The sequence below is a fragment of the Photinus pyralis genome, unplaced genomic scaffold (assembly GCF_008802855.1).
Source record: "Photinus pyralis isolate 1611_PpyrPB1 unplaced genomic scaffold, Ppyr1.3 Ppyr1.4_LG4, whole genome shotgun sequence".
NCBI classification, from domain to species: Eukaryota; Metazoa; Arthropoda; class Insecta; order Coleoptera; family Lampyridae; genus Photinus; species Photinus pyralis.
This window is the reverse complement of record NW_022170511.1, coordinates 34,989,279-35,017,161: the sequence shown is the minus strand read 5'-3', so window position 1 is coordinate 35,017,161 and position 27,883 is coordinate 34,989,279. Positions and strand designations below refer to the sequence as shown.

General features: G+C 36.8%; 3 protein-coding genes across 7 annotated transcripts in view; 2 read left to right on the top strand and 1 right to left on the bottom strand.

Annotated features, from left to right (window-relative positions):
- Positions 1-1,047: 1,047 nt before the first annotated feature.
- LOC116169364 lies at positions 1,048-11,962 on the bottom strand. Of its 5 annotated transcripts, XR_004144944.1 has the most exons (4): positions 11,653-11,782; positions 2,755-5,128; positions 2,314-2,448; positions 1,048-1,180 (listed from the first exon to the last, which is right to left on the bottom strand). XR_004144944.1 is itself a non-coding variant. In XM_031485437.1 (2 exons), the coding sequence occupies exons 1-2, from the start codon at positions 11,653-11,655 to the stop codon at positions 4,331-4,333; spliced, it is 801 nt and encodes a 266-aa protein (XP_031341297.1). In that variant the 5' UTR covers positions 11,656-11,782; the 3' UTR covers positions 1,589-4,330. The 5 variants fall into 5 exon arrangements, 1 of the variants encoding a protein (XP_031341297.1); XR_004144945.1 differs by lacking the exon at positions 11,653-11,782 and adding an exon at positions 11,787-11,962 and having other exon boundaries at positions 2,314-5,128; XR_004144943.1 differs by lacking the exon at positions 11,653-11,782 and adding an exon at positions 11,794-11,943 and having other exon boundaries at positions 2,314-5,128.
- A 5,929-nt stretch (positions 11,963-17,891) lies between these two features.
- On the top strand, positions 17,892-18,707 carry LOC116169106 (anionic trypsin-like). Its single transcript, XM_031485134.1, has one exon. The coding sequence runs from the start codon at positions 17,892-17,894 to the stop codon at positions 18,705-18,707; it is 816 nt and encodes a 271-aa protein (XP_031340994.1).
- A 2,507-nt stretch (positions 18,708-21,214) lies between these two features.
- The window catches only part of LOC116169105, a 13,421-nt gene continuing 6,752 nt past the window's right edge, over positions 21,215-27,883 (top strand). The window contains exons 1-7 of the mRNA XM_031485133.1: positions 21,215-21,472; positions 26,088-26,236; positions 26,283-26,444; positions 26,495-26,617; positions 26,674-27,374; positions 27,534-27,669; positions 27,718-27,878. Of these exons, the coding sequence (XP_031340993.1) occupies positions 21,305-21,472; positions 26,088-26,236; positions 26,283-26,444; positions 26,495-26,617; positions 26,674-27,374; positions 27,534-27,669; positions 27,718-27,878 (1,600 nt within the window). The 5' untranslated portion in view covers positions 21,215-21,304. The remainder of the gene's footprint in view (positions 21,473-26,087; positions 26,237-26,282; positions 26,445-26,494; positions 26,618-26,673; positions 27,375-27,533; positions 27,670-27,717; positions 27,879-27,883) is intronic.

Sequence of the window (27,883 nt, the reverse complement as noted above, 5' to 3'; positions counted from 1 at the left end):
TCAAAGATCTAAAATTTTAAAAAAAACAAGCCCTGAAGATGTGTGTTCATAATTTTTCATGTAGGGATGCCAATCAGACAGCATAATTCATTCGAGGAAGAGAGTTGCAGTTTGTGATTTGTGGAGTACCATTCAAAAATGCTGTGACTTGCATCGGTTACTATAGTTCAGGCAAAAAAGCAGGTGTTATAGCGTGCGTGAGCAGGGATCTAAGTGATCTTTTAAGATACTTGTTCAAAGTGCTTAGGTAGTATGAACATACAAAAGTCCTGATGCCTAGGTGGCCAACTGCGAGAAGGGGGTAGAGGAATAGGTACAATTTTTAAGATTTCCGCTTATACTCGTATGTTGACAACAGTTCAGTAGGTACCTATATGATGGGGAAAAGCTTCTTCTATTAAATGCAAGTTGATTAGATATATGTTGTTGTTCCAAGAATATTAAGAATAAATTGCGAATATTCTTTTAAGTTTATTCTCAGAATATCTGAGATATTTCCATTCGCCTATCCCAACTACCTATATCTTACAAGGGATGAATATATTTTAGGTATATTTAAATACATGTTCAAATATCCCTTTTTGAATATTCCTGGTACCTATATTACAGAAATATTCAATGTTATCTGGGCGATGGTGTTATTGGAGAGCTTGTAGTGGCCAACGGTTGGGAATTCGGAAAAAGTGGCGAAAATAAAAGTTGTAGAGAGTGGAAACTCAAAAATTATACATTTTCCCTCATCCCCGCCCCTCGGATCGTCACCTAGGTGTAAGGACTCTTGGTATATATGTTCATTACCGAAACACTCTGAACAATTTTCTGAAGGAATCGCTTAGGTCCCTGCTCACGTAGTTTACACCCCCCAAGTAGGCCGTTCAGTGACTGGACTATACTCACTAAATTACTAGAGATTAGTGGAGATATTTACCCACGTCTTAGTGCATGCTGCATTTATGATTGACCATTTATGAATACACCGATACATTGGAGTATAAAGACATTTATTTCATAACCTTTGACCTATTGACACGATATTCCTACCTGTGACAAAGACGTAATCTCGTTTCGGTGCTCTAGGGGCTTCCGTTCCAGAGTTCCAGATGGATTTGAAGCAGGATCTATCGAGCCTTTAATAATTGGTGATTGGTGTCGAAATCTTCTTTCCCAAGTCTATATTCATCTACAAGAATTACATAGTTAATTTATAATGTATGTGTGCTTTGAGTATAAGAAAGTTATAAGAGCTATAATTATCGCACTTTCGTTTAAAATGTAATTAGACCAGGGGGTATATCAAGTGTCTCAGACGATTGCGCCATTTGAGTAAAATCTCCATGAAGTGTACCTACTAGAGTAATGATGAATTCGGGATGAATGTGGCATCGAATCGTGTACAATGCTGATTCGTTAAGCCTGCATTCAATTAATTATGTGAAAAAGGTGCAATATAAATACACCCTGCTCGAAGACGCGGTCAACTAAACTGTTCTACTAAATAAATTCAAAATTAGGTACGCGTTTTCATGCCGAACTGGTTTCTATATACCTACTTAGTCAATATGTTGTCGACGTAAATCAATTACTCATCTTTTTTAATCGGTCAACGTAAGGCCACATTAAACTGCCCTGAATTACAAACCATTTTGCCGAAAGAAACTTAAAATTAATATTAATTTCGTTTCGAGCAACAATCTGCACCCTCGGGATTAAAACACACACTTTAGTCCTTTGGTATATTACATACTAGACGACTATAGTAGACCCTTATCCCTGATGAGTATCCTTTCCAAAACGCTTTTCCGGTATCGGATGATTTGAAGAACCTGTGGGATCGTGCAGCATTTCAAAAAATAGCACCTTCGATAGCTGGCCATCATAAGGTTTACGCTTAGTTTCCGCCGCATTATTTTCAGTCAACATGAACCAAGAACGAGTTCAAGCAAGATAAGTCAAGAAAGCGTTCTTGTTCGGCTATATTATGGAGTTAAGATCAAGAACGTTTTTCCAGGGATGCTAACGTGTCCAAACGTTTTACTAATTCAGTAATCGGTACCTTGAGAAATACTGCGAGTGTGACAGATCCATCGATGAAAAATTAAAAAAAAACAAGCCCTACTGAAGATGTGTGTTCATAATTTTTGCAGGGAGCATAGTTCGTTTGAAGAATTAGGGGAAGTTGGCAGTTTTTTTAGAAGAACTAAATTACTAGATACCTATTAGTGGACATAAATGCATGTATGATATTGACAATTTATTATAAATAAACCGATATAATGGCGCTTAAGACTTTTTCACCTATTGACAAGTTCTTACCTGTGCTCTAGGTGCTGTCGTTCCAGAGTTCCAGATGGATAGACGGGTAGAAGAACGATTTGAAGAAGTAGTCTGCCGAGCCCTAAATAATTGGTGCGTAATTAATTTGTAATTTCTTGGAGGTCCCATATTTTCCTAGGGAATCAGAAAACTAGTGAATTGAAGAAAATTAAATAGGTACCTATACTTATTAGCTGCATATATTATTATTAATGAACAATTTTTCACAAAAATAGCCGACACATTTTGAATCCAAAGCGAGGAATTTTTCTGATGCTGCGAGTGAATTTGTTTCCAATAATCATGAAATGCAGTTTTTACTTAAGTACGTATAGGTAACACATAATCGCTTTCTAAGCTTCTAGAATTGACATCTGCGTCAGTGCTGGTCAAGACTACGTTGTCCCAAAATTTCCAAAAAGAAAAATCTCTTCCACGTACCTTCTTTTTTGGTTGAATCGCTGAATCGTGTACAATGCACACTCGTTAACCACAATTAACAGCATTGAATTAATAACGCATAAAGGCGCAATACACACTGCCCGGAGACGCGGTCAACTAAACTGTAGCATCTACTAATAAATTTAAAATTACGCGTTTCGTTTCGAACTGGTTTCTTATACTTATTCAATACATTTGTCGAAGTAAATCGATTACTCACCCTTCTTAATCGGTCTACGTAAGACCACTACTTCTGTAAATCATTTTACCAAAAGGAACTTAATACTGTATTGGCAAACGAATTTTACATACTACACCCCTCTCCCTGGACCCTGAGTGTCCTTTCCAAAACTCTTTTCCGGCATCGGATGATGAAAACCTGTGGGATCGTATACAGCATTACAAAAAATTGCCTCTTTATGTCGATAGCCGGCCATAAAGTATAGGTGACCTTAGTTTCCACCGTATTATTTTCAATCACAATTTTAACTCGGATGCCATTTTGGTCGATCATAATTTTAAATATTAAGAGATTTTGGTGGGGCATGCCGACAATCAGCCCTGTATCTGTAGAAAATGTTATTTTGCCTATTCTAAATAAAGGAAAATAAAGTTTTTTTTTGGCAACGGTAACTTGCAGGTTAAGTTTGACGTTTGTGATACACACCACAGGACTAAATAATAACAGCATGCCTTCCTGGGTTGCTGGGTGGAATTTATTTAATTTTAGTTGTAGTTCTACTTATATTGTAAAAATTATTCAATAATTTAATATGTTGTAATTGTTCTTTTTTGTAATTTAAGACGTAGAAGTTAAGCAACTTGTGAGTAAAGAATGTATTGTGTTTACGTAGTTAACAGATGCTTGATAAGCAGACTTTATCAAAGTAAAATTTAAAAGAATGAGGTAAGCGGCACAAGGGTAAGTTTAGAAAGGAAATGCACTGTAAACAAGTGCTCGCATTTCGTCGGCCTTTACCGAAGATAAAAAACGCGATGGAGGTGGTGCGGACTTAAAAAGCTTTGCGCGCCGCTGGGGAAGGCGGATCACGCGTCATTTGAATTTGCGTGCAAATTTTCAAATACAATTTTTCCGACGGTCAGCCGATGTTTTGAAATTTGTTTGTCAGTTAAAATTAAAGGAGAAGTGTTGGTTTTCCGATTGCTCTACAGAGCAGAGTCAGTGTGCACGCATTAAGTTACAAGTGTGGGTGATTTAGGAAAAGGAAGGAGAAACTGTGTGTACGCGGTTGTAATAATTCTGTGAAAAGTGTGTTGTTTTCGTCATTTATCGCATCTGTACAGGTGGTGTCAGACCAAATCTTGAAACCCAGCTGGACCGCCATTGCTATATTTTATGTAAACACTTTTTAAATAAACCAATAAATATTTCTCAAGATTCATCCATGCTTCCCCTTTTTAACTATTGTGCTATTACTAAATGCGTTAGTGTAACCATTGATTATAAAACGCGAAGGATAACGTGCAACAGATAAATACAAGAGACAGTGTAACAAAACACTTACACATTTATTTAATAATACATACAAATAACAATATTTAAATAAGGGGTGGCTTACATGTTCTGTTCAGGTCGAAGGTTTTTGCTCAAACCGTGTGATTGAAACTTACGTTTGGGAACTCTTTGTAATTGATTGATGTATTTTACTTGCAAGTGAGAAGGGACGTAGGAATCAAGCAGAGACTTTGGTCCGTGCACCAGCGAGCTTGAGCTGAATTTTTGAGGTGTTGGTAAGGTCTTCGGAATGTAGGTAACTTGTGGTTGGACAGCGGACGGTGAAACTAACTGATATTGCAATTTGTCTCCTTGGTACAAATAGGACGAGGATAATTGTGGCTGTAGAGTACTTGCTCCACTTTGTAGATACTCCGGTTGGATATACATGAAGTATTGCAAATTAGTTCTGGGATCGTAGGCGGTGTCAATGTTGTTGCTGGGCTGTTGAAGGTAAACGTATTGAGTTAGGTAGTTATCGGTAATAGGTTGCACATTTGCTTGCTGCTCCCTTTGCTGGACGGGCTGGTATATGAAATACGCCGGTGGCGATTGCGCTAGTCCTGATGGTTGATAGGTAAGTAGCGATTGAGATTGTTGCTCATAGTACTGATTATTTGGGACGTGTGCCACGGCAGTCTTCATTGGTCGAAACCCGTACTCCATTCGCATGTTTTGAGGTTTCTCAACCCGTTGAGGCAACTTAGGCCGAATTTGCTGTTGGTAAGTATATTCGTATCTTTCTCTGTGATCTTCGCCGACATTCTGACGCTCCATGTCCTCCAACATTACCTGCTGTTCAGGAGGGGCAGCAAACGTTGTACTTAGAAGGCAGTAGCCAAATGCAAGTGTGAGTAACTAGAAATAATAGGTAGGATTAGGATACAATCAAATATTATATGCAAACGAGATGAGGAAAAGGTAAAGAATCTACACCGCAAGGGTCTCTGTTACTAGTTGAACCTAACATAGTAATTGAATTCACTACTTGGTGGCTGTTTTTTTCAGTATTATCACAGACAACATATTGTCTGTGGTATTATGCTATTAGTATTGTACTACTTTAAAACAAAACTCGATACAGTGATTAAATACAGTGCCCAATTTCATTTTGTGTAAACATTTTGAGCACTAGTGAAATGGTTAGTCTGGCAGTATGAATAACGTTTCTTATTGTCTGGACAACTTCACAATATGGATCTTCGCCTGAATTTTAAATTCGCTATCACAGAATTACGGAAAGTGTTATATTGTTTAAAAAAACATTTTTCGTTTGTGAATAACACGATTAGGTAGCCGAGTCACGCACAACCCAATCAAGGACTGATTAAAATGCGACGTCGAAGGTGTTGATAGGAGGTAAATTTTTGGACTTTTTTTTGCAAAATGTTTTATGGAGTCATTTCCAAAGGTTTAAGTTCCAATAATTCACGATTTTCTCAAGTTGAGTTGAAAAACGTAGTCTGGTTACGTCAAGTTTTAATGCTCCTCACAATGGTCCCGATATCATCAAGGACTCAATCACAGCTTTGCGAATCTTGCCAACTGCAAGTACTACGTAAAACTAATTTTTTTTATTAATTGAACACATACGTGGCTTTGAATCATTTTAAAATAAACTGCTCAAACCAATATAGACAATGAGCGACAAACACAAACGGACGGACAGAAAGTCCAAATGATCAACATTTAATCAGTTAGTCCCTTGGCCAGAGTCTACATATTACTGAAAATAGAATTAGCAAATTCGAAGCCGTTCCCGAGTTATCATATACACAGGCAGACGGACGGACAAAAAATCAAAATCATGAACGGGCTTTGTCGTTCGTTAATAAAAGCCAACGTTTCCATCATAAGTCGCATATTTGTTGTTGTTTTTTTAAATTAATTGATTTTCTGAAAGATGAGTTGATGGATGATTGTATATTTTGGACAAAAATGATTTTTCTCCAGACTTTATCAGCAGAAATCTCCAAATGATATAATATTTTCACAGCCAACAGCTTTTAATTGTCTCAGGAATCGTTTCGGACGATCAGGGATGGTTCAATAGGTATGGACAAGATCACCTTCTGCCGTAGGAAAGAAAAACTGCTGGAGATTACTCGATGAAGCTATTTTCTCTCCTTTTCTCTTACTATTAAATTCGTTTCTAGAGACCGTATCTAATAACAAAACGTGCTCATAGGACAGAACTGTAGGCGCATTCTTTATAAATTGAAGATTAATAGGTACTATAATCTACTCAAAAAGAGAATTTTACGTAATTTATAAAGAGAAAACTTTTGCAGAATTTTATTAAATTAAATTTAGGGTAAGCTTAGATAAACAGAAATTTATTAAAAGTTAGACATATCTACAGAGCGAAAATGTTGTCATTATGAATTATAAAAAGTTTGCTACCAATCTACGTACTTTAAGTTTGCAATCAGTAAAATGCTCTAAAAAGCTCAAAGTTTGCTACCACCAAAAATAAAATCGAGCAATGCGAATTAAAACTCAATAATCTCAGTACAAGAGTTGTTGGACCTGGTGCTCATAAATGACATTTAGAAATCGGTTTCTTATTATGCAAAATATATCCCATTCAAAAAACTGTTGGCTTTACATTGAACATCTCATGCCGGTTGCGTTTCTTGCACTTTAAGTGGCAGTACAGTGAACTGCTACAGTACAAGCTATGCTATAAATGACTTGCTCGTTGAAAGTAAATTAAGCACTTAATTTATTGTGGTATTAATGCTATGTCTTTTTTCCAATACACTACGTGTAGACCCGTATAAATAATCCCTTCCATCCCCTAAGACAGAAGTATTCACTAACTTAAAGTGCATACCATAGGACCCAGTCCTTGGATGTACAGGGTGGTTCAAACTCGTGGCTCACCATTGGGATCTCCGCAACGATGAGAGATACAGTGTAGGTTAAATAGGGTCCCTTTTTGTTTTCAAAAAGAAAAATAGTGACTACACACTCTGTACTTTTACATGAATTTACAAGAAAAGATTTCAAAATCAAATGTTTTGAATAAAAATTTTAGGGAAAGATTCTTTGGGATGATTGCTACCAGAACGCAGCCTCACGTTCCGAGTAGAGGATCGGATGGAAGGATAAAGGGATAACTACCACCGGGAAGCAGTCTCACAACTCGTAACGAACACAGACTTAACTTATATGGTAGTCCGGATGGAATGGTAGTAAAGGACACAGGCTACTTGTCGAAAATCCCCTTACGCTTGTAACATACCCTTTTTATACAATTTGTTTTTTAATAAAATCCTAGTATCATCAAACAAATTATGTTTTCGTTCCTTTTGCTGTGGAGACACTTAGACCCTTCTGTGATTCAGCCTTGCAACACACAAAAGAATGTGGCAAATTACTTTCTATTAAAAGCGCTGATGTAAGATCCACATCATTTCTTTATCAAAAACTTAGTATTGCCGTACAAAGAGGAAATGCATGCTCTGTGATGGGAACTTCTCCTCCTGGTAGATGGACGAAATTTTCTTTATACTATACTTTTCGTGTCCCACAATCTGTGATTTTCAGTGACATAAAAACGAATGGATGTTGTCATTACTCATTACCCTATTTGACCGCTCTATGGAGTTCACTTCGGGACGATAAGCTGCATTGTAGCAAAACTTCTAAACATTATATTTTTTTAATTACTTTTTTAAACACCCCTCCCACAAATTGAGGGTCATTGTCACACATTAAGATCTGGGGAACCCCAAACCTTAAAAATACATCGTTCACTAGAAATGTTGCAATATAGAACTAGCTGTAGCTTTCCTTAAAAGGTAAAGCAGTACCAATTTTTTTGAGGTGTATCCTTTAGGTGATCTGGGTAACGGACCAATTAAATGTATGGAAAGCAGCTAAAAGCGATATTCAATCTTTTTAGGGTATTTTCCAACGAAGTTGGGTGCGCTATTGCAACCACTTTTTTCTGTTTACCCAGGAACGCTGGTCTGATTTACATTCTTGACAGACTTTGCAACCCCTACATATTTTAAAACATTCGTTCTCATTCTGGGAAGTTTTTTTCAATGTTTTAAACTTTAAGGGATCCTAAATGAGTAGAAGTAGGTTCATTATGTAACTGTTCGGCTCGTTTTAATCGTGGAACCACAATTTTCCATTGAATCAGGTGGCACATTTTTTAAAAATTATTCCATTCTCTATTCGCCAAGATCGATATTCTTTAGGATAGAAGTGCAATAATAAACGTCGTTAAAAGATAGGGAACTAATATGATTGGAGCAGGAGCGCGTGATGAAGTTGGTTACTGTATTGACTTTTTCTTTCTTATGCTCAATTTCAAAATCATATTGAGACATTCTAGCCGACTACCTAGCTAACCTTCCGAGATTGCAATTGCAAAGCGAAATGATCAGTAACTTGTTTGAATTTCGTACATTTTACGTAAGGACTACATTTCTCGATGCCAAAAAGACAAGCTAGACACTCTTTTTTCGTAGAGCTCGGTTTTGTACAAAGCGCGACTCACGTAAGCAATAACTTTCTCGTTCTGTACCTCCAATTGCACTAAAATAGCGTCAAGACCAACATTACTGGCGTCGCGTCGTATTGAATGATAAACGATTTAGTAAAATCCGGACTACTTAGAACAGGTGTTGATCTCAATAACTCTTTTAATTTTAATTTAATTTTTTAAAGGCCGCTTCGGCTTTTTCGTTCAATTTCACAGATGTTTTCTTCTCGTTCCCTTTAAGATCTAAGATAGGAGACATAAAAAAAATAAAAATTTGGGATAAACCTCCTATACCAACTAGGCATGCCTAAAAATCGTTTAACTTGTGTACAAGAACTTGGCAAAAGAAATGAAACTATGGCATCTACTTCAGATGGATCCGTACGTAAGATCCGGCTGTTTTAAAGTATATACAGGGTGTTCATTTGAAAACTTCCCATCGCGAATTTGTCGAAAACCACTGATTAAAGGAAAAAACGCCGAGACTCGTCAAAAGGTTTAGCAAAGGGGACAACTTATTTTTAACCAAAAAGTACTTCACTCCCTTTCACCCTATGCCATCCAGGGTCACTCTCTTCAAATTTTAAATGATAGTGGTATCGAGTAATAGCTTGTTTGAAAGGTCTTTCGAAGTCCGTTATTTTTAGTCAAAAGTGAAAAAATCACAGGTTCCTAAGTTCTCGGTGAGAAATGGATCGCGAGTACACATCAAAATCCGTCTGAGGGCCTTTAATACCATCAAATAAGCAAAAATATAATAACATTAATAACTGATGTGAGATACGACTTAAAAGCATGTTTTCACGACTGCGTTACATTTCAATTAGGTATATACAATTACTTATTACTTTATAGAAATCACACTGATTATGCTGGAGAGTCAGTATTCAACAGAATTGAAAAACTCTTTGGTAGATTCTTGATTTATCGTAGCTAGGTAGGTACAAAAACAAGCCCAATCGCTTACTAACTGCCCTAATAACGATCAAACTTACAAAATGAATTATTTTGTTTTAGTAATAGTAATAGTAATATTTATTCTTGTTTTTATACATTGTGTAACGTCATAAAAATAATAATTTTATACAAAAAGTTTTAAAATTTTTCAGTCGCCTATCTTTATCTCACAGACGTCTGTATCACTTAAAAACTCGTCTGTGTAATATGCTTTACTTAATAGAAAGTTTCTTACTAATTTCTTTAGTTTGAGGATTTTCTGTTTTGCAGGTGATATGAAGATGATTATAAAGTTTAAAGCAAAGGTAATTTGAGCTGGATTGAGTTTTACATGTTCTTTCAAAGGGTAAGTAGATGCTGTTTTTATTTCTTGTGTCGTTTTTATTTTACTTATCGTCCATTAGGAGAGGCTTTACTCTGTATTCGCCGCCTAAAGGCCTTACTTAGCGAATCACAATAATAATCAATAAATTATTTTAATTAGTAAATTAAATCTGCACAATATTGTCAGTAGGACATTTAGCAAGCAAGTGACTTATCATCCAATGACTTTGAAATTGTTGACAAATTATAAATTTAAGGTAAAAACTAAAAGAAAATTGGGATTTGTATGCAAGAAACTATGATTCATTGCATATAAATACTTACAAAATACTAAATTGCTCAAATCTTTCATTTTTGCGAAAATGACCACAGATTACTTTAATCTGAGTAATTTCTTAACGACCGAAAACCATTTAACTAATTACCCACTGAAAAATATGTACTCCTGTTGAGGGGATAAATTCAAAAATTCAAATACAATAAATTGATCAAAGAAATGCCTGGTAGGTACGTAATTTCAAAATGAGAAGTGATTTCATTTTTAAAGGCAACGAAAGGGCTGCTGGTTGATCAAATAAACAAAAACATTTGATGTATCAAGAAAATTTCAACTTTCATACTTGAAAATTATAGTGTGTGTAACGGACGAATTCTCTTAAAAATTACGTAGTGTCAAAAGGGGAAGAGATTTCATCTGTAAAGCACAATTAAAGGGTTGTTAGTGGATACTTTAACGAATAAAAATCTAATCGAATAAAAAAGTAATAATGTATTAAGAAAGTTACACTTCCTTCAAATAAAGATTCTTCTATAAATTCCGTAATTTAAAAATGCGAAAAGCAATTAGAGGGTTATTGCAATCTCCAAACATTTATGTATTTGTATCATAAGTCTGGATCTGGTACGCCACCAATCTCACCTGTACCCGTATTAGATATTGTAGAACGGTTTTGTATTTAATTTCGAATCCATCATAACTGCACCTTATCTTTAATTATTGATATTAAACAAATAAAGTGGAACAGCAAAAGTGTATAGATACCAATCATCAATGAAGGTGAAATTTCAGGTGGTGTCACTTTCAAAATAAACGGAACAAATAAACTACTAAAATTATTGTACCGATGACGTGAAAAAATAGCATGCGATCGTAATAAAGAGAAAGAATGTAATAGGTGAAAGGTCTTAAATGCATCCGTATGAAGGAAAAATCAAGAACTTCCTTTTGGAGAAAGCTGTTTTTTCTTCCTTAATAATGACGTTTTAAATTAGAGTAGGTACCTCTTGGCTAAAATGCAAATATTCTACTTTACCTTTTACTAAACTATGGCAATTGGCAACACCTTCTTTGAATAAGCGCTCAAATTAACTTTTCCTTTTTAGGATCGACTATACACGGTTATAAATAATTAAAAGTACCCACAACCAAATACCATCAGTTGACTTAGTGTTCCTTTACTCAAGCGAAAAAAAAGCGTAAAATTTGAAATGGGCGACCAACAAATTTTGGTTACTCCACCGGAAACTCGCAAACCGTTTCTAAGTGAACACAAAAAACTAAGCCAACTAAAGCAGAAATTTGTAACAAAAAGTATCTTACCATCTCGACGGCTTCCTAAATTTCTTAGGTCTTTCACAATCAAAATGACCCCCAAATCTTCGCTACATGGATATTTGTAACGCGATCAGTGAAGGGAAACCCTACCTTTGACTATGCTGCTGAAGATTACCTACCACTCACCATCCGTTCTCGTCTTGATAAACCAATCCTTGAAAACGACACTTAATTTGTTTACGACGGTGATTAATTAAGCGACTGTGAGGACGCCCAATAGAAAGTTGCACTTTTTTCTGTCACTTTGTGGTCACTTTGTAACCTACGGATTATATTTGCATCACATTATTATAATTAATGTTTATGGTCTAAATGGTTTGTTATATCGTTAATTTTCTAATTTTACATCCTTAATCCACGAAGTGATCTGTGACTAATATTCGATATTTAGACAAGCTTAGCGGAAACGAAATGATATAGGTAAGCAAAAATCAGCATATGCATGATGAAAGTGCTTTTTGGTAATACAGATCAGTATTTTATTAGGAAAATTAAAAATTATCGATCTCACGAGTCTCTAGCTATTGTAATTGCCGAGATCCCTGCCCGACAGCCAGTCAGTCATAACGAATATAATAGGCCCTAAAAACAGAATTTGGGTTCAAAAATAGAAGGGCCCAAACCGATTGTCCATAGTCAACAATACTGCCCACACTTTCCTTAGGGCTATTATAGATATACCTCCATTACATGGTGCACTTCGATGTTCTCGAGTTTAAAATTTTAGGCTGGTTCGGTATTATGGACCTCTGGACACTTAGCGAAAATGAAAAATGTACATGGCTTTTTCTGACTTTTCTGAAACTGTATTGATGTGAGGAAGGTGTAAATTAATATAGGCGCTCGTCTTTCCTTACACCCTTAGAGTGTGTAATTGTAATATTTTCAAAACATTTTTCACGATTTTATCGTCTGGCATTAAACATTTTAAGGTAGCACTAAATCTAAAAGAAAAAGCAAGACGTGTCTTTCGTAGAGCTTACGATATGAATTTCCATGATGTAATTAATTATTTAATTAGTAATTGATCCAGATGAATGAGTTTTGCCACTTACAGAGATAATTTCAATCATTTCAGGAGGGTGGGAAATCACCCTCAGTATCCCTGGAGGAGAATTATAAGAATCATTTAACAATGATAGTATAAAATATTACCCCCCTCTAGTACCCCCTCTGGATTACAAGCAACCCCACGAAAATTTTAAATTACAAAGGAAGTCGTGTAGTACCTACCTCGTTTGATTTCTCGGTCTAGCAATATACAGTCTTTGAATTCTGTGAAAATTCTTAAGAAATGTTTTAAAGATACTTATTAAGGATTATTTTATGGCCCTGAAAAAACTATTCAAACATATTCTGGCGTTTTTTCACCGATTCTGTGCATATGCCTACAGAGTGCTTTCGGTAAATAAATTGAGATCATTTCTGGAATTTTTTATGGGCTGTTATTCTGCAAAGATATCACCGAAAAGGCAAAATTGTGGCAACTAAGATTTCAAACTGTTCACCGAGTATACGTGTGAAGTTGGAGTGCCATTTTAAAAGTCAAATAACTTAAAAAATAGAAGAGCACTTTACGTTATTAGGCAAAAATAGCACAAAATTGAGGTATAAAAAAGACACCCGTTTATAACGCATTGCTGTTTCATACCAGATGCTATGACCACACCGTATATTAGAAGCTATATTTAAGTTGGGCGGTTCGTTACTAAAAACTCCGTAGTTTCTGAATTTACTTATTTGCTCTAGGAGGCGAGCTTTGTGCGTTTTCATTTTGTTTGTCTTACCGCCGATAACACTTAAGTTTCGTAGTGAATTTATCCGTTCTGCAACCCTTCTTGTAGGAATATTTAAATTGTTTTTACAGTCGCCAGGGAAGAAGAGAGAGAATCAGTCTTATTAAATTTTAGGTCCGCTAATTACCGATTAATCGATTTTAGTTTTCTAATTGTACCTATACGAAAATGTAGGTTTGAAACCGGCAAGGTCGTGCAGTTTAAGGAAAGTATCAACGCGATAAGAGATTGCTCTGCTTAATCTCAAACTCCAAGGAACAAAAGGGCACTGCTGGTCTGTCGAATTTGGAGATTTTATTCCGACGATATTTGGACCAATATAATTGACTGTGATGGGTTACGTTACAGCAACAACCTCCGATTAAGTCGAGATTACATCCGTTAGGTGCGCTCTTAAAAAACTTGAATTTTGACACCGGTCCTGTTAGATATTAATCTTAGATATTTTTAATTAATTTAGTTTGGCGCTTTCCGAACCTTAGTTTCATGATTAGTGGGAGGAAGTAGAGCAGTAGACGATTTTATGTTAGGAAAATCCATGCATGTTAAGAGAGAAGCTGTTCATTGTGTGTCGTTCAAGTTAAAATAAAATGAAGTAGTTTTCTACGGTTCGCATTTGAATTTATTTCCATTACAGGTCCCATATAGAGATCGGCGAAAGACGTACCTAATTAATTAAAAACAGTTTTAATTTGTTTGAACGTTTCGAAGGTAGGTATAAGTGTACGAGACGGACTTGAAATGGACGTTTAGATAAATAAAAAAAACGCACTATAAAATAAAATCTTTTGCTTTTTGCATTTTAGAAAACTACGTTTTGTAAGTCGCGAAATCTATAGCTTTGTCATAAATTTACTTTTGAAACAATACCCTATTTGAATCATCGATCTTTTGCATTTTAGTGATTAACCGAAACATACATTTTTTTACTTTTTGCATATTTTGCCTTTTGTGTTTCAACCGGATTAAATTTGGATATTTTCCGTAAATTTTATTTTGCCCAAAATCGGCATGAAATCTTCATTTCCATGCCTACTTTATGTCAGGGAAACGTTCGTTTCCATGACGGAGGCAGACCAGTCTACTTTTCCTGCCGCCTGTCACTTTACCGGCCGCACCTGTCACTTTTCCTGCCGCACCTGTCACATTGCTAAATGTCTATAATGACACCTGCCATCAATGACAGATTGGAATTAAATCCAAATTTCTATATGAAAATTGAAATTTTATTTTAAAATACGATTTCGGGTAAAATTTAATACAAAACTCGTCAGTCAAATGCCGTTACTTGACTTGGGGCCTTGTACTTCAATATTTCCTCGTCAGTAACGTGTCATTTTCCTGACTTTTATGTAAATAACTATTGTATTCGGACCGTTTAATTTTTCCTTGTGTATTAAGTTTACCGCACCGTAAATATAGCTTTTGCTTTTTCTTGCACAGTAACTTCAACCGCTCCGTTTAATTGCAAGGTAAGAATTTCCGTTTCACTCATTGTAGGGGAGGGGGGATATTGCTAGCTTTCCCGCACTTGCTTTTGCGCCGATTCCCCCGATTTGCGTTTTGTTGCCTTCGTTCCTGCTAGGGAATTTGCTGTAATTTTGTTTTAGTTTTTCCGAAGTGACCGTCCGGATAAAGTTCCTCGCATAGAAATTGGCGCCCGAGCAGGGACAACAACATCTGGTACAGGTGTGAAGTTGTGTTGAAATCTAAATTTTTTTTAAACCTTTCAATTTCGCAATGTTAATTAATTTTAAAATTTGAATTTTGCAAATTTTTCATATTGATTCTCAACATGTAAGTGAAGAGACTTAGCACATCTAATATTGAGCCTCTTCAAAATACAACAATGCGACCTATTGTAATACGACTATCTTGTGGCACGAGTGGCGACGTGGGTTTTTACAAATTTTTGTTATTTATTAGAAAGTACTCGGAATCTCACATTTAAATTTATCAAAGTTTGATGAACAGAATTTGAGATTTCGAGAAATGGATCGCGACAATGTAACGAGAGAAGTCCACTCTAAAAAGAAATGTTATGCGGAAATTCTATGATTTCCTCATGATTTTCATTTCCATGGACCGTTGTAATAGTGAAACCGGAATTTAGTGCTTTAGTGTGAGGTGTCCATGTGGATTTTCCAAAAAAATTCTCTTTTCGTCTGCACCGGAAGTCCGGTTGCAAATAATTGTTTTTTATTAAATGGGAAATTGCAACCAGAAAAATTATTAAAATAAATGCTTACGACTAGATTTGCGGTTGCCTTATTAACTTAACCTTTTTACTCCCCTGGTTTACTCGAGAGATCTCCTTCTTTTGTCTGAAATTGGTCCACAAAAATGGTTTCTTTGACTGTACCGTCCAGCAAAATGATAACACCGAAATAATAAATTACTATACACGGTGTATCTTTTCGAGCGATAAAATTCTTCACTCCGCATTCCGCATTATTTTCTGAGTAAAGAAAGTCTAATAAAAATTTTCCTCCAGATGACGCAAATTGCAAAGTCAAGGTACTCGTAGACTGGAAAACTCCATTGCATTGATGCAACAATTTAAAACTGGACAAAAAGGTGCAACCTGAGGATTAATAATCTTGTGTATTTATAAGTGTAACACTTTGGAAATTAATGAAAATACTTCTACATCTCCCCGATATAACTGCAAATTTTTTGGTGTACTGATTCATAGTTATTAGCCGTTTGCTATGTGAACTACTATGACTTAAATACTTCCTGAAGGAGTCATCTAGAAGACTTTTTTACTCAGAAAATAATGCGGAATCACGTAGTGAAGAGTTTTATCGCCTGAAAAAATACACCCTTATTTATATTGATCAAGAGAAATAGGAAAATATCGAAGACGTTTTAAGGATGCATCTCCTTTGGTACCTGGGTTTTCTATTGAATCGCTTCCTTACTAAATTTCTACCTGTCATGAATTTGGATAGTTAATATCTAAGTCGAGGTTACCATCTCTTTTACTAGCTCTAAATCGATCAATAATTTGAAATCGAATCGTTAATAATGATGCTTTTTATGATGACAAATTGGTTTCCATACAGTGAATTTTGTATGGATGTCGATTGAAATTTACAAGGAATACGAAATTTATAACTAACCTTTTAGTTACAATTCTTTCCTCGATATGGACGTCTGGAATTCTTACAGTTAATTTTGAATCAACGCTCTGGAGTAGTTATCAGTTGGCTTCATTGGACGCATGCTTGAAAAACCCACGGACTTGACAGCTTCCAAACAATTATTCTTTGAATTGGAAAGCACAAGCACAATAAAGGGTATAAAGTGTAAAATTATGATACATCAAAAAATTGATTTTTTTCTATAACTTTTTCGTAATAAACGCGAAAAAAATGTCTTCCTTGTTGAAAGCCTCGCAACAATAACGAACCAATTAGCGAAAAAAATTCGTTAAGCCGCTTGTGAGTAAGAGTGCACTTTTAAATTTGTTTTTTCAATTTGAATGGCCCTTATGGATATTTCAAGTCTTAACGAGAATACCAACATGAAATAATTTTAAATTTCTGATCGAATGACACTAATACCAAGTCTGTAAGTAGTGTAGTTCCGGAGCCTTTGTGACTCTGACAGACAGACATCAAGAACGCAAAACTGAACTTTTTATTTTTTGAAAGTGAAAGTGCACCTTAGACCATATAGTACATGGACTGCTATTCGCCCTATGCTTTCAATACAAAATGGATGGTCACGAGTAGAGGGCACTGTAGTCGTGGGGATGTGAATCTCAGGGTAAACTAAAGTCGTGTAAACACCACTAGGATCGCTTAAAGAGCAGCTTTATAGCAACCGCGTAGTACGGGAAGCTTTAAATACTCTTCATTATTTACTATACGTCCACAAATAAGAATAAGTTTGCTTTTTTTGGGATATCTAGGCGGTTAATTAATTGACGTTTGTTAATTTATAGGTTGACAGTCTCAAATCGTGTCTAATCGGACAACTTCGGACAGACTCGTTTACCCTGAAACTCACATACCCAGGCGATGTCCTTGACCATATTTTAGTTACAATTAGCAGTCCATGTACTATATGGTCTAAGTCAAAATACCATACAAATTTGTAACATTGCTGTTTCTATTCTGAGAAGGCCGTATTCTGTGGTATAGGGTAAGTAAGTAACGGTTTCAGCCACACACCATTTATAGTCCATAGACATATGAGATGTCTATGGCTCTGCATGTGTAGTGTTATACAAATATTTGTGCTTAAAGGCGTTTTGTCTATCGCCCCACTTTTTTTTTGGTATAACTCCAAATTAACTCCTTGTACCTATACATGGTTTCTATTTTCGTTTTAGTAGCAAGCAATGCGTAAAACAATTGACTTATTATACCTAGTATATGTTTCTTGTATCATTACACAGTTGTACATAAAATACGAGTAATGAATAAGTTACAGTGTCAGTGTATGACAGTGATCACTACCCTCTTCTTACTAAACGCACTTCTTTTGATAGGAGTTGTAATAAAGTGGCAAACCAGTTTGAACAAATCCGACAGGAAATATCGAAACTTACCCACGAGCCCTGCCGTTGAGAAGCCCCATTTCGCAGTCAAAATAGTGACATTTGACAACGACGTTGACGATCACTGTGGCGGCGCGATTATAAATTCTCGTTGGATTGTTACGACAGGTCATTGTGTAGGCGTGGTAGAGTCCTACACGACGAAAAAGATGATAACATACGTGGCGAGTACATTTAATGAGGTTGTGAACGAGGTTGAAGTGGCCATACGTCATCCAGAATTTAACAGTAGCACTTTAGATGCCGATATTGGTCTACTGAAAGTTGTTCAACCATACGAGGCGGGAGTTGCTGTTCAAGTACCACGCAGTGACTATAAGTATGTAGTGAACTCTAGTGTGAGTGCTGTGAGTCTCGATGAAGAAATTACCGAGGTTATAACGACTGTTGAAATTTTCAGTCGAAGATATTGTAGTAATTTGCTTAGTGCGACCTGGAAGTTGCTTACAGAATCAATGATTTGTGGTGGATTGTACACAGGGGAGAAGCCCGATTGTCTTTATGATACTGGTAGTCCCTTAGTGGATGGCAAAGTGTTAATTGGCATTATTTCGTGGGGTAAAGGTTGTGAAAAGGTTGACATACCGACAGTATACACTAAAATTCCACCATTTGTAAAATGGATAACAACTACAATTGGGGATGATCGTTTAAGTACTGACCAAGTAAAATAATTAGAGGATTCCATTCATGCGTAGGTATCATATTGAGTTGTGTAGATTTCTGAATTGTGAATATAAGATTGTTACACATAATAAACAGAATCGTAAACACTACTTTACTTGTGTATATTCAGGATGAGGTGATTATAAATCAGTCATTATAATGAAATAACCGGAAGGAGAGTCTTTTTTAAGGCGCCTATTCAATCCGAAGTCGAATGGACAAAAGTATTAATCTCATGTGCCGTTTAGTCTCCACGCTCGCTGGATTAAGTCCCTTACCCGCTCGTTTTGGTGATCTCGCAAGCCTCCGAAGATTATCCCGTCGCGCTGGTGATAAATCCCTTGATGGTGGACATGTCCAAATCTAATTTCCGCACGAACCATTTTCAATGCGTTATTTTGAAATATCTGCAGTCTTGAGATTGAGATGGAAAGTGAAGTAACGGTACATTCCGTCAGGGATTTCCTATTTTTTCGATTTTGTATGTAGGCGAGTGGTTCCTGAATACGGTTCTAGACTATAAATTCGTATGAAAGCTTAAGGCGCCGAGAAGAATGGGAAATGCCGAAATTAGCTAGCTTGACTTTGCATATCTCTCATTATTAAGCTTGCTGGGTGGCTTGTCAATTGTCGATTTATGCCGAGTTATGTGTGTCAAGAAACCTTATTTGATGCAAAAACCAGTTTTAATTGATGGACAGGGATGGAATTAGGCGTGAATTACAAAATAATAGTTGTAAGAATCAGGTTGTTGGTAGAGAGCCGTGGTCCAATGTGCGTTAAGCCATGGTAGCGATCGCGTCGAGCGATTAAAAAAGTTAAATATGGGTTCCGATTCCGCACTACTTAAGTAGAATTATTTTTTAAGGGTTCCGGAACCGGTTCCGGTATTGTGGTTTCAGTGATTTTCGGTTCCGGTTCGGACTCCAGCTTCTTTTGGTTTTTAAGGGTTCAAACATAAATAAATAAAATTATTCTACAAAAATCGCTTTGTGAACAATAGAATAGCTTTCCTCACACGCTCTTCAACCCTTTTACGGGTTTTGATTCATTTTCGGTATTCGTCACCCTAAAATATTTTATGTTTGTTTAGTATTAACGTTAAGTTGGTAGAAATTATTGTGCCAGCTCTGAATAAAAGTGAGAATTTTGATTTTTGGCCTTTAAAATTTATTTTTCAAACGTAATTTACCTACAAAGCAAGATTTTATTTTTGGTCAATAAAATAAGCAAAGGATTAGTAATCGGCGATAAGAAATGACAGCGGATGTGACTTGTGCTTTCCAGAAAGTATGATATCCTGACTCTAGAACTTTCCAGAATCTTTCCGTTTGCTATATATGCAAATTGAATTATGTTTAATAGAAGTTCCAATATCGACGCCAAAGCGATAAATAGTGAAATTCGCGTTGGTGTTGTTATTCGTATGTTATAATTAAGTTTGAATACAAGTGATAAATAATAATAACTGTTGAAATTTACGTTACATTATTCACCTCCAAGGTAATTCATGAGGTCTAAAATACTCTTCCATAAAGTTCTAGAAATCAATCGGCAATTAAAAATTATCAAACTCCTCGTGTGAGATCGAAGGGACTTCAAGCGCATTTTTCTGTGGCAGATCATTATTCTATTAGTCAGTTTGATTTCACCATCAATAAGATCTTGTACTCCCTTTGTCGGGAGAAGAAGCTTTTGGGCGCCCAAAGCCGACAACCCCTCGAAGACGCTCGCCTTGCAAAATGTGGTTAATTTCGCCCCTAGGAAAAAAAAACAAAATTCCGTCACGCAGGAGTCATGCGAGTTTACAAGATCTTTCCGATGACACCAATTCGAAAACAATCGGACTGTACAAGAAGATAGGAAAAAACTGAAAAATCACCAGCTTAGTATAGCACGCTCGGAGATGGCGCCCAGATGTCGCTGACCACACATCATGTAACCTCCGTCTCTAAAGTTGTTAATTACACGGCCCCGGTAGGTACATGTACACTACCAGTCTTTCTACAAGCGTTCTTCTACGGGCCCGTATTTGCTACCAGCCAGCCAGCCGACCAAAGTGGGATTAAAAACTACCTTTTTACGAATAAATTTGCAAAAATGCGCAAAAAATCAAATTGTCGTTAACTACTTCATCTCCCTGTTATAAAAATGTACGGAGGGTGACTTTGTGGATGGACACTATTAATTTTGGTCAGAGCAATCAGGGGTGCGGAAGGAGAGGCGGAAAAACACTTGAATAAAAAAATTAGATTATTCAATGGTTTAGATATGGGAAGAGATTCCTGTGTCTATATTTAGCGCCCAAAATTAACTAATAAAATAAAGTCACTGTACCACTACGGAAGTAGACGAACCGTGCAACAGGGATGGTAAACTTTGGTTGCGAATGTGCGGTTTCTGTCTTTTAATTTTCTTACTCCTTGGCAATGTGCCATTCGGTAAATATAAGTAAAATACAGTCATAACACTATTAATAGCACAACCTACTTAACTATATAGCTAAATTCGCATCTGACTCTCACTTCATTAAATTAATTGCCTCAAAGCGTTCGGTGCGTTCATCACGTACTCGTTCTGTATGAATTAATACGGTCCAGTTAATATGTCGGAAGAAGCCGCGAATTCTAATTCATCACCTGCTAGTGTTTGTGCGGAATGTCAGCAACCGGCGAACTTAAAGTGTTCGGGTTGCAAACTCGTGTCTTATTGCTCTAAAGACCATCAGAAGAATAATTGGCAAGTGCATAAAACGCTATGTCGACCATTTGAGGTAAGACCCATCTTCCAGTTTCTGCACCTTTATCTATTGATACCGGGCCAATTACAGTTGCATTTTGGATAAGATATTGGAGGGTCTAGATTCGAGCTATGTAGAGTCGAGAGTACTTTCAATTCAACTCAATTATGCTTAGGTATGCCAGAAGAGCGAGTGTGTGGGTGATTATACCTGGCACATCTATTTTGATACAGGGCAATAACAATTCTTAACTATTTTTACTCTTACGTGCATTCTTCTTCTTTGAAATGTGAATGGGAACGACCATAAGTAAAGTTACATTTAAACAAAATGTCTTTTCCATTTTCTTGCTGCTTGTTTATAAATAAACCCAAAAACGACAGTTCTTGGTACCATACATAGCTTTCTGGTTCGTTCATAAAGATTTGTTTACCTGACCTACGGGGTGTAAACAATGCCATAGGGGCATACTTAGGTTATAATAAATAAATGCTGAGCAGCAACCAATCACTAGGTATCATTAATTTTTGTTTCCTTTTTTTTATTTACTATTATTTGCAATGTTATTGTATTCTTACACTCATCTATATACAAAATAAATGATTATTACTTGCAGTCACTTTGATAACACTTAATTTATAAGTCTCGCAACTCGGACGACGGCTGCATCGGAGATACAGTCCTAGGTGACTGCCGTTCTATCACGCGACCTCGATGGCGGTACTTGCCCGACGACTGCTTCTTGTATCTTCCATTTTTGTAGACGAAGCAATAATTAACGTCTTCCTCTAGGATTGACAACACAGACCAATATTTCTACCCACATAGGTGTAGGTGCGATTTTAACTAAATTTTGATAGGTATAGTTGAAACGCCTGGAGTATGGGCTGTAGGTCTTGAATTAGACAAACGGATAATAAAATGTGGTTATAAATGTGGCACCACTGGAAGTACCTTGAATGGATTCGTACCGCCTCTAATTCAAGAAGATGCGGAAGAAAATTAGTACAGTGAATGTACGCTTTGTTTATTGACAACTGTTTACATAAATGGATGTTGACAGGAATTTGTTCTTGACGCCATATTAAAATGGTCTACAATTTCCTTATCTGCCTGAAGCGTAACTTTATTTTTAACTGTAGATGAATCCTCTCTGATATCAGGTAGCGATTTATACGTTGAATTTAAATTTGAGTTGCAGCGATTTAAGACGTAGAAGCAAAAGTAAACGCTCTAAATATTTTGAACACAAAATTTACCTTCAGTGAAGGTGTAGATAATGAAATAACACAAACATTTGCATATTCCGCTAATTGCGGTTAAAAGAAATAAAGAAATTATTAGAAAACAATTAAACCCCCGCATATGAAACGTGCCGTTGAGAAAACAAAAGCACGCTCATCAAGCGGTCAGGTCCGAAACTACCAAATTTTAGTCATGAATGATAAGTTGCCTATACGTCAGGACTACACGTCAGAGATCTTAAGGGTGGTTTCCTCAGGGTTTATAATTGAGTCTCTTTAGGATTGCGCGATTCTTAGTATAAGATGTACAGCATAGAAGTTTCTCCAAAATAGCGTTGCGCTGTTGTTTTTTGAGTCAATGGTTTCTCATAAATTTGTTGGTCTATTGTTTTGAAGTCCATGGTTGCCGGATACGGCAATGGCTGATTAATTAAGAGAAAATCGGCCGCGCCAGTCTGGCTGAGATGTATAGATATATAGCGTCAGTCTCTGATGAGTTGAGCTGGCAGGACTGCCGGAAGAGTGCTGACGCGATGGTTTCTGGCTAATTGCTTTATTGCGGGATTGGTAAAGGAAGATGCAGTTTATTGGTAGAACGAATAGAGGTGATGGCCGCTAAAGCCGATTAGCAGACATTTCGAAGGTGTGGTTGTGTAATTGGAAAAAGTGGGGATTAAGAGACCGTTTTTCGGAGCGCATTATGTGAATATCCGCGAAGTAGTACGATTAAAATTCAATGCTAAGCCACGGATGTAACACGGCCCTTTTTAAGTCCTACGTTCGAATGACCATTATAACGAATAGTTACAAAATGTGAACTTGTTAATTCAAAATTTACAAATATATGGGTTGCACGGACTAGCTTAATCGAATGGGAACTATGTGAACTTGCTTTATGATTGCTGCTGGTGTCAAAACTCATTTTTATGTACTCCTTGACATAGAAAAACTGAGAGCATGTGATCTCCCCTGACGTAGAAAATCTCTATCGATCAGGTCAATAAAAATCTTAAGCAATTTAATTCACGGCGAATAAAAAAAATACAGAACCAAACGTTTTACGTTACCCTCTACATATTTTTTTCCTGGTGTTGCGTCGATGAAATAGAAACTGCCTGGATATAGAATTCTCTTTGCTGAGTGTAGCCATAGAGTTGGTATATAGTTTAGTAACACATTGTATATTATTGATATAGTCTGTGGTTACGAATATGAAGTAGAAGTTGCGTTACCGTTTTTTACAAATTATGCATTCATGTTTTTGTTCAAGTAAATAAATATAAGTAAAGTACACTGTCTATTTCATTTATTACAATTACAACAATACTCTTAGGTCGAAGTTCGTATTTATGGTGCCTAAAGTTGATGGGAATAGGCCCTAATCCGCCTAGATTGAAAATATATCTTTATTGAATTGATATATCATTATCAGTCAGTCAAGGGACATACGATCTGTCGCATCGTGAACTTTTTAAGTTTTAAAAACCGAATTCGGTTATTAAAGTTCTTGCCATTCAACTCAGCTACTGTTATCCCGTTAACCGCGCGATCTACTTTTCGTCACCGCATTCCGAACGGAAGACTGGCACGTTATTGCGACCGATTCTTTCCTCTACCTTTGTATAATTTGCTATTTATTTTACCGAGTAGAATAACCAGGAGAATAACCGAAACGGACCCAACGCAACTCTTGCGGACAGCGTCGCTTCTCACCAAATCCGATAGCACCAATTCTTATCTGCTTTGTGTCTTCGGTTCGGCAAAAGAACCATCGAAGCACGTTCATTATTAATAAACTGACACGTGCCTACTATCCATACGAAGCGGTACAATGCAAATTTTACCCATATATAAAATTCGAAAAATTTAAACTGCAAAGCGAGCTCCCGTTACAGGGAGGCGCTAACTTAAAGACAGATGTTCCGGTTTAAAAATGAGAAACTCCTAAAAGACGAATGACCACGATACGTGTTAAAGGTAAAGTAAATTCATAATATGTTATTAAATGAAAGTTAAACCGCTCAAATAAAAAAAAATATTGCGGAGGTCAGGTGCGAGGATTTAAAACTGATTCACCATTTCCGGTAAAATGGACGTATTCAGTAACGTCAGCGTTAATCATTTGCCGTAATCAACTTTGCGGGCAGATAATCCGTTGTCATAAAATAATACCCTTACATTTTGATTGCGTAACATTGAGTATTACTTTAGATTTCGAAATCAATGCGGCCTTCCCGTTATGAGCCCGAATTCAGCATCAATCATTCTCTGTTCTATTTCGTGAGACCTACGCGGAGGTGATTCAGTTGGGCGATACAAAGGGTAGTTTTAGTCGCTGTATAACTAAGGTAAAGTTTAATTTTCTATTTCTATTCAATACAGACCAAGAATATTAGGCTTTATCAGAACAAGAAAAGAAAAAATAATTTGATTGTCTTCTTTTCCTGATTAAAGCCCTTACGAAAGTGGGTTGACTTTTCGTTTCGTTCAACATTTGGAACTCGATTAAAAATGTTAAAAGTTCTATTGGACTTCAAGACTAAGTCATAAAAATCTCTTAACTGAGTTAAACGTAAAGTTATTGCGAGTTGGTTCTAAAAACGGGGATGTTACGTCATTTTGCATCGTTAGTGTGAGGGGTTTATTAGATTAGTAAGTAGAAAAGTGTCCATTTCTAATGAGTTTAGGACGATCTGGTCACTGAATTATTCGATGAAGTTAATATTGATTTTTTGGAAGGCTGTAGATTAAGGCCGAACTTGATTGATTTTAAAATTTCTCACAGTATCGTTAGTTACTTCTTCTTCGAAAATGGAAGAGGCACGAAAGGGTATCGTGCAAGTATCATCAAAGTAACGTGATCGAAAGAGAGCATTTAGGACTGTGTCTTTAATACAACAGTCGTCCGTATTGCTAGGCGCCATCAAGTCGATAAAGAATTGGTCACCGGCGATCAGGAATAATAGTGGGAGTGACTCATGCTTTCTGTCAAATATGATACGCCAACTTTATAGATTTTTGTAGAAGCTTTTTGTTTGCTATATAAGAGATTGAATTGTGTTTAGTCTCAGTCTTAACAACAAGGTGGAAGTGATAAATAATAATTGTACTGTTATAAATCTTAAAATTAAATTTTTAAATATACGTTACAATACCCCTCTTTCCACGCTGTTTGATCAAAATATATACTTCTTTTCACTTTTTTCGCCTTTTCGAATATTGTGACTAGGTACCTATATCTAAAGCAATGTTTTTATAACGGTTACTTTAGAAAAACGAAATTTTACCCAAACATTAAACGATAAAAAACGGTGTTTAACACCAAAACATTGGCGCTAAAGACCTATCTAGTTAGTACTTAAATCCGCAATTATATGTTTATTTTTTCTTACTACACGTTTCAGATACAAACATCACCGGATCTGGGCAAGCACTTAATTGCCACTAGAGACATACAACCGGGCGATATGATATTGTGCGAGAGTCCCTTGGTTTACGGACCACGGCCCCATATAGTAGAAGCAGGACCTGTCCCTTGCGTCGGCTGCTTCAAGTACGATTTTGCCAGTTGTTCAAAATGAAAACGCTTAAGTTCACAGATTGATTATGTGCGAACAATCTCCTCGTTGTGATGGTTGCGGCTGGCCAGTCTGCCATTCGTCTTGTCAAGGGCTGAAAGATCCAACAAATCACGGCCTTGAATGTTTAATACTCGGCCTTCGGCCAGAGGGAGCGATCAACAATTTCCACGATTTTTACAGGTATAAGTAGGCGTCTTTTAGTGGAGAGATTTTGCATTGTTATGTTTTAGGCAGGATACTTTAATGGTTGTTCGCTGTTTGCTGCTGCAAAAGAAGGGACAGAAAAAGTGGGAGCAACTTATGGAACTGGAACCACATTTAGAAGCAAGGGGAAGAGGTACTGACGTATACAAGTAGGTATTTTAATCCCTTATTACCTCTTCCAGGAGCACTCATGTTTATGTTTCAGGAATGTGGAAGAACGAATTGTGAATTATCTAGAAGACAATTTCCTCAGTAGGTTAAAGGATTTGGAAAGGAAAGCTGAACGTGATTTGCTACCTGAAGCGTCTGCAAGCGTAATTCATCGCATCGCGGGTATTCTCGATGTGAACGCTTTGGAAATTAACCAAGACGCCGAACTGTCAGCAGTTTATCCGACAACTAGCTTATTGGAACACAGTTGTATTTGTAACACGTACCACGTCTTCGATGATGCATCACAGAACTATAAAATTACTGTAAGAGCAGCGGTACCCATAAAAAAAGGTGAACATATATCAACAATGTACACGCACGCCCTTTGGGGTACGCAGGCCCGCAGGGAACACTTGAAAGAAACCAAATACTTCTCGTGCAACTGTCGCCGATGTAAAGACCCAACTGAACTTGGAACTTACCTCAGTGCGCTTAAATGTATTGGAGTCGATGACAGACCCTGCGGAGGCAACCAACTTGCAATAAATCCCTGCGATCCGAATACAGAATGGGCCTGTGATAAGTGCGAGGTTAAACTTACAAACGATGAAGTCGCCTATCTCGTTAACAAAATTGGCGAGGAAGTCGATTACGTCCAACTCAGCAATCCGACCGTGAAGGAAATGAGGGAACTCCTAACGAAGATCCTTACCTTCCTACATCCCCACCACTACCATATCTACTCCGTTAAACATTCACTGTTACAATTATACGGTTACCAACAGGGCTACTTACCGAACCAGATAAGCGACGAGTTACTTATTAAGAAGTCGGAAATGTGTCGGGAGCTAATCGAGGTCACAAAAACAGTGGATCCGGGTAACGCCAGGTCGGTGGTCTACTCCGTTAAACATTCACTGTTACAATTATACGGTTACCAACAGGGCTACTTACCGAACCAGATAAGCGACGAGTTACTTATTAAGAAGTCGGAAATGTGTCGGGAGCTAATCGAGGTCACAAAAACAGTGGATCCGGGTAACGCCAGGTCGGTGGTAAGTTCTATGAAGCGCTAGCTTATTTTAGTTGTTTGCAGGTTAACGTTGTATTCAGGAGTTTTATACCACGAGCTTTTCTTGGCCAACGCGTTCTACGTTAAACGGAAGTGGCACGTGGAGGACAAGAAGCAGATGGTTTTGCTGGTTGAGGAAGCCGTAAGCGCTCTAGCGGAGGCCAAGCAGATTTTGAAAAACGAAAGTTCC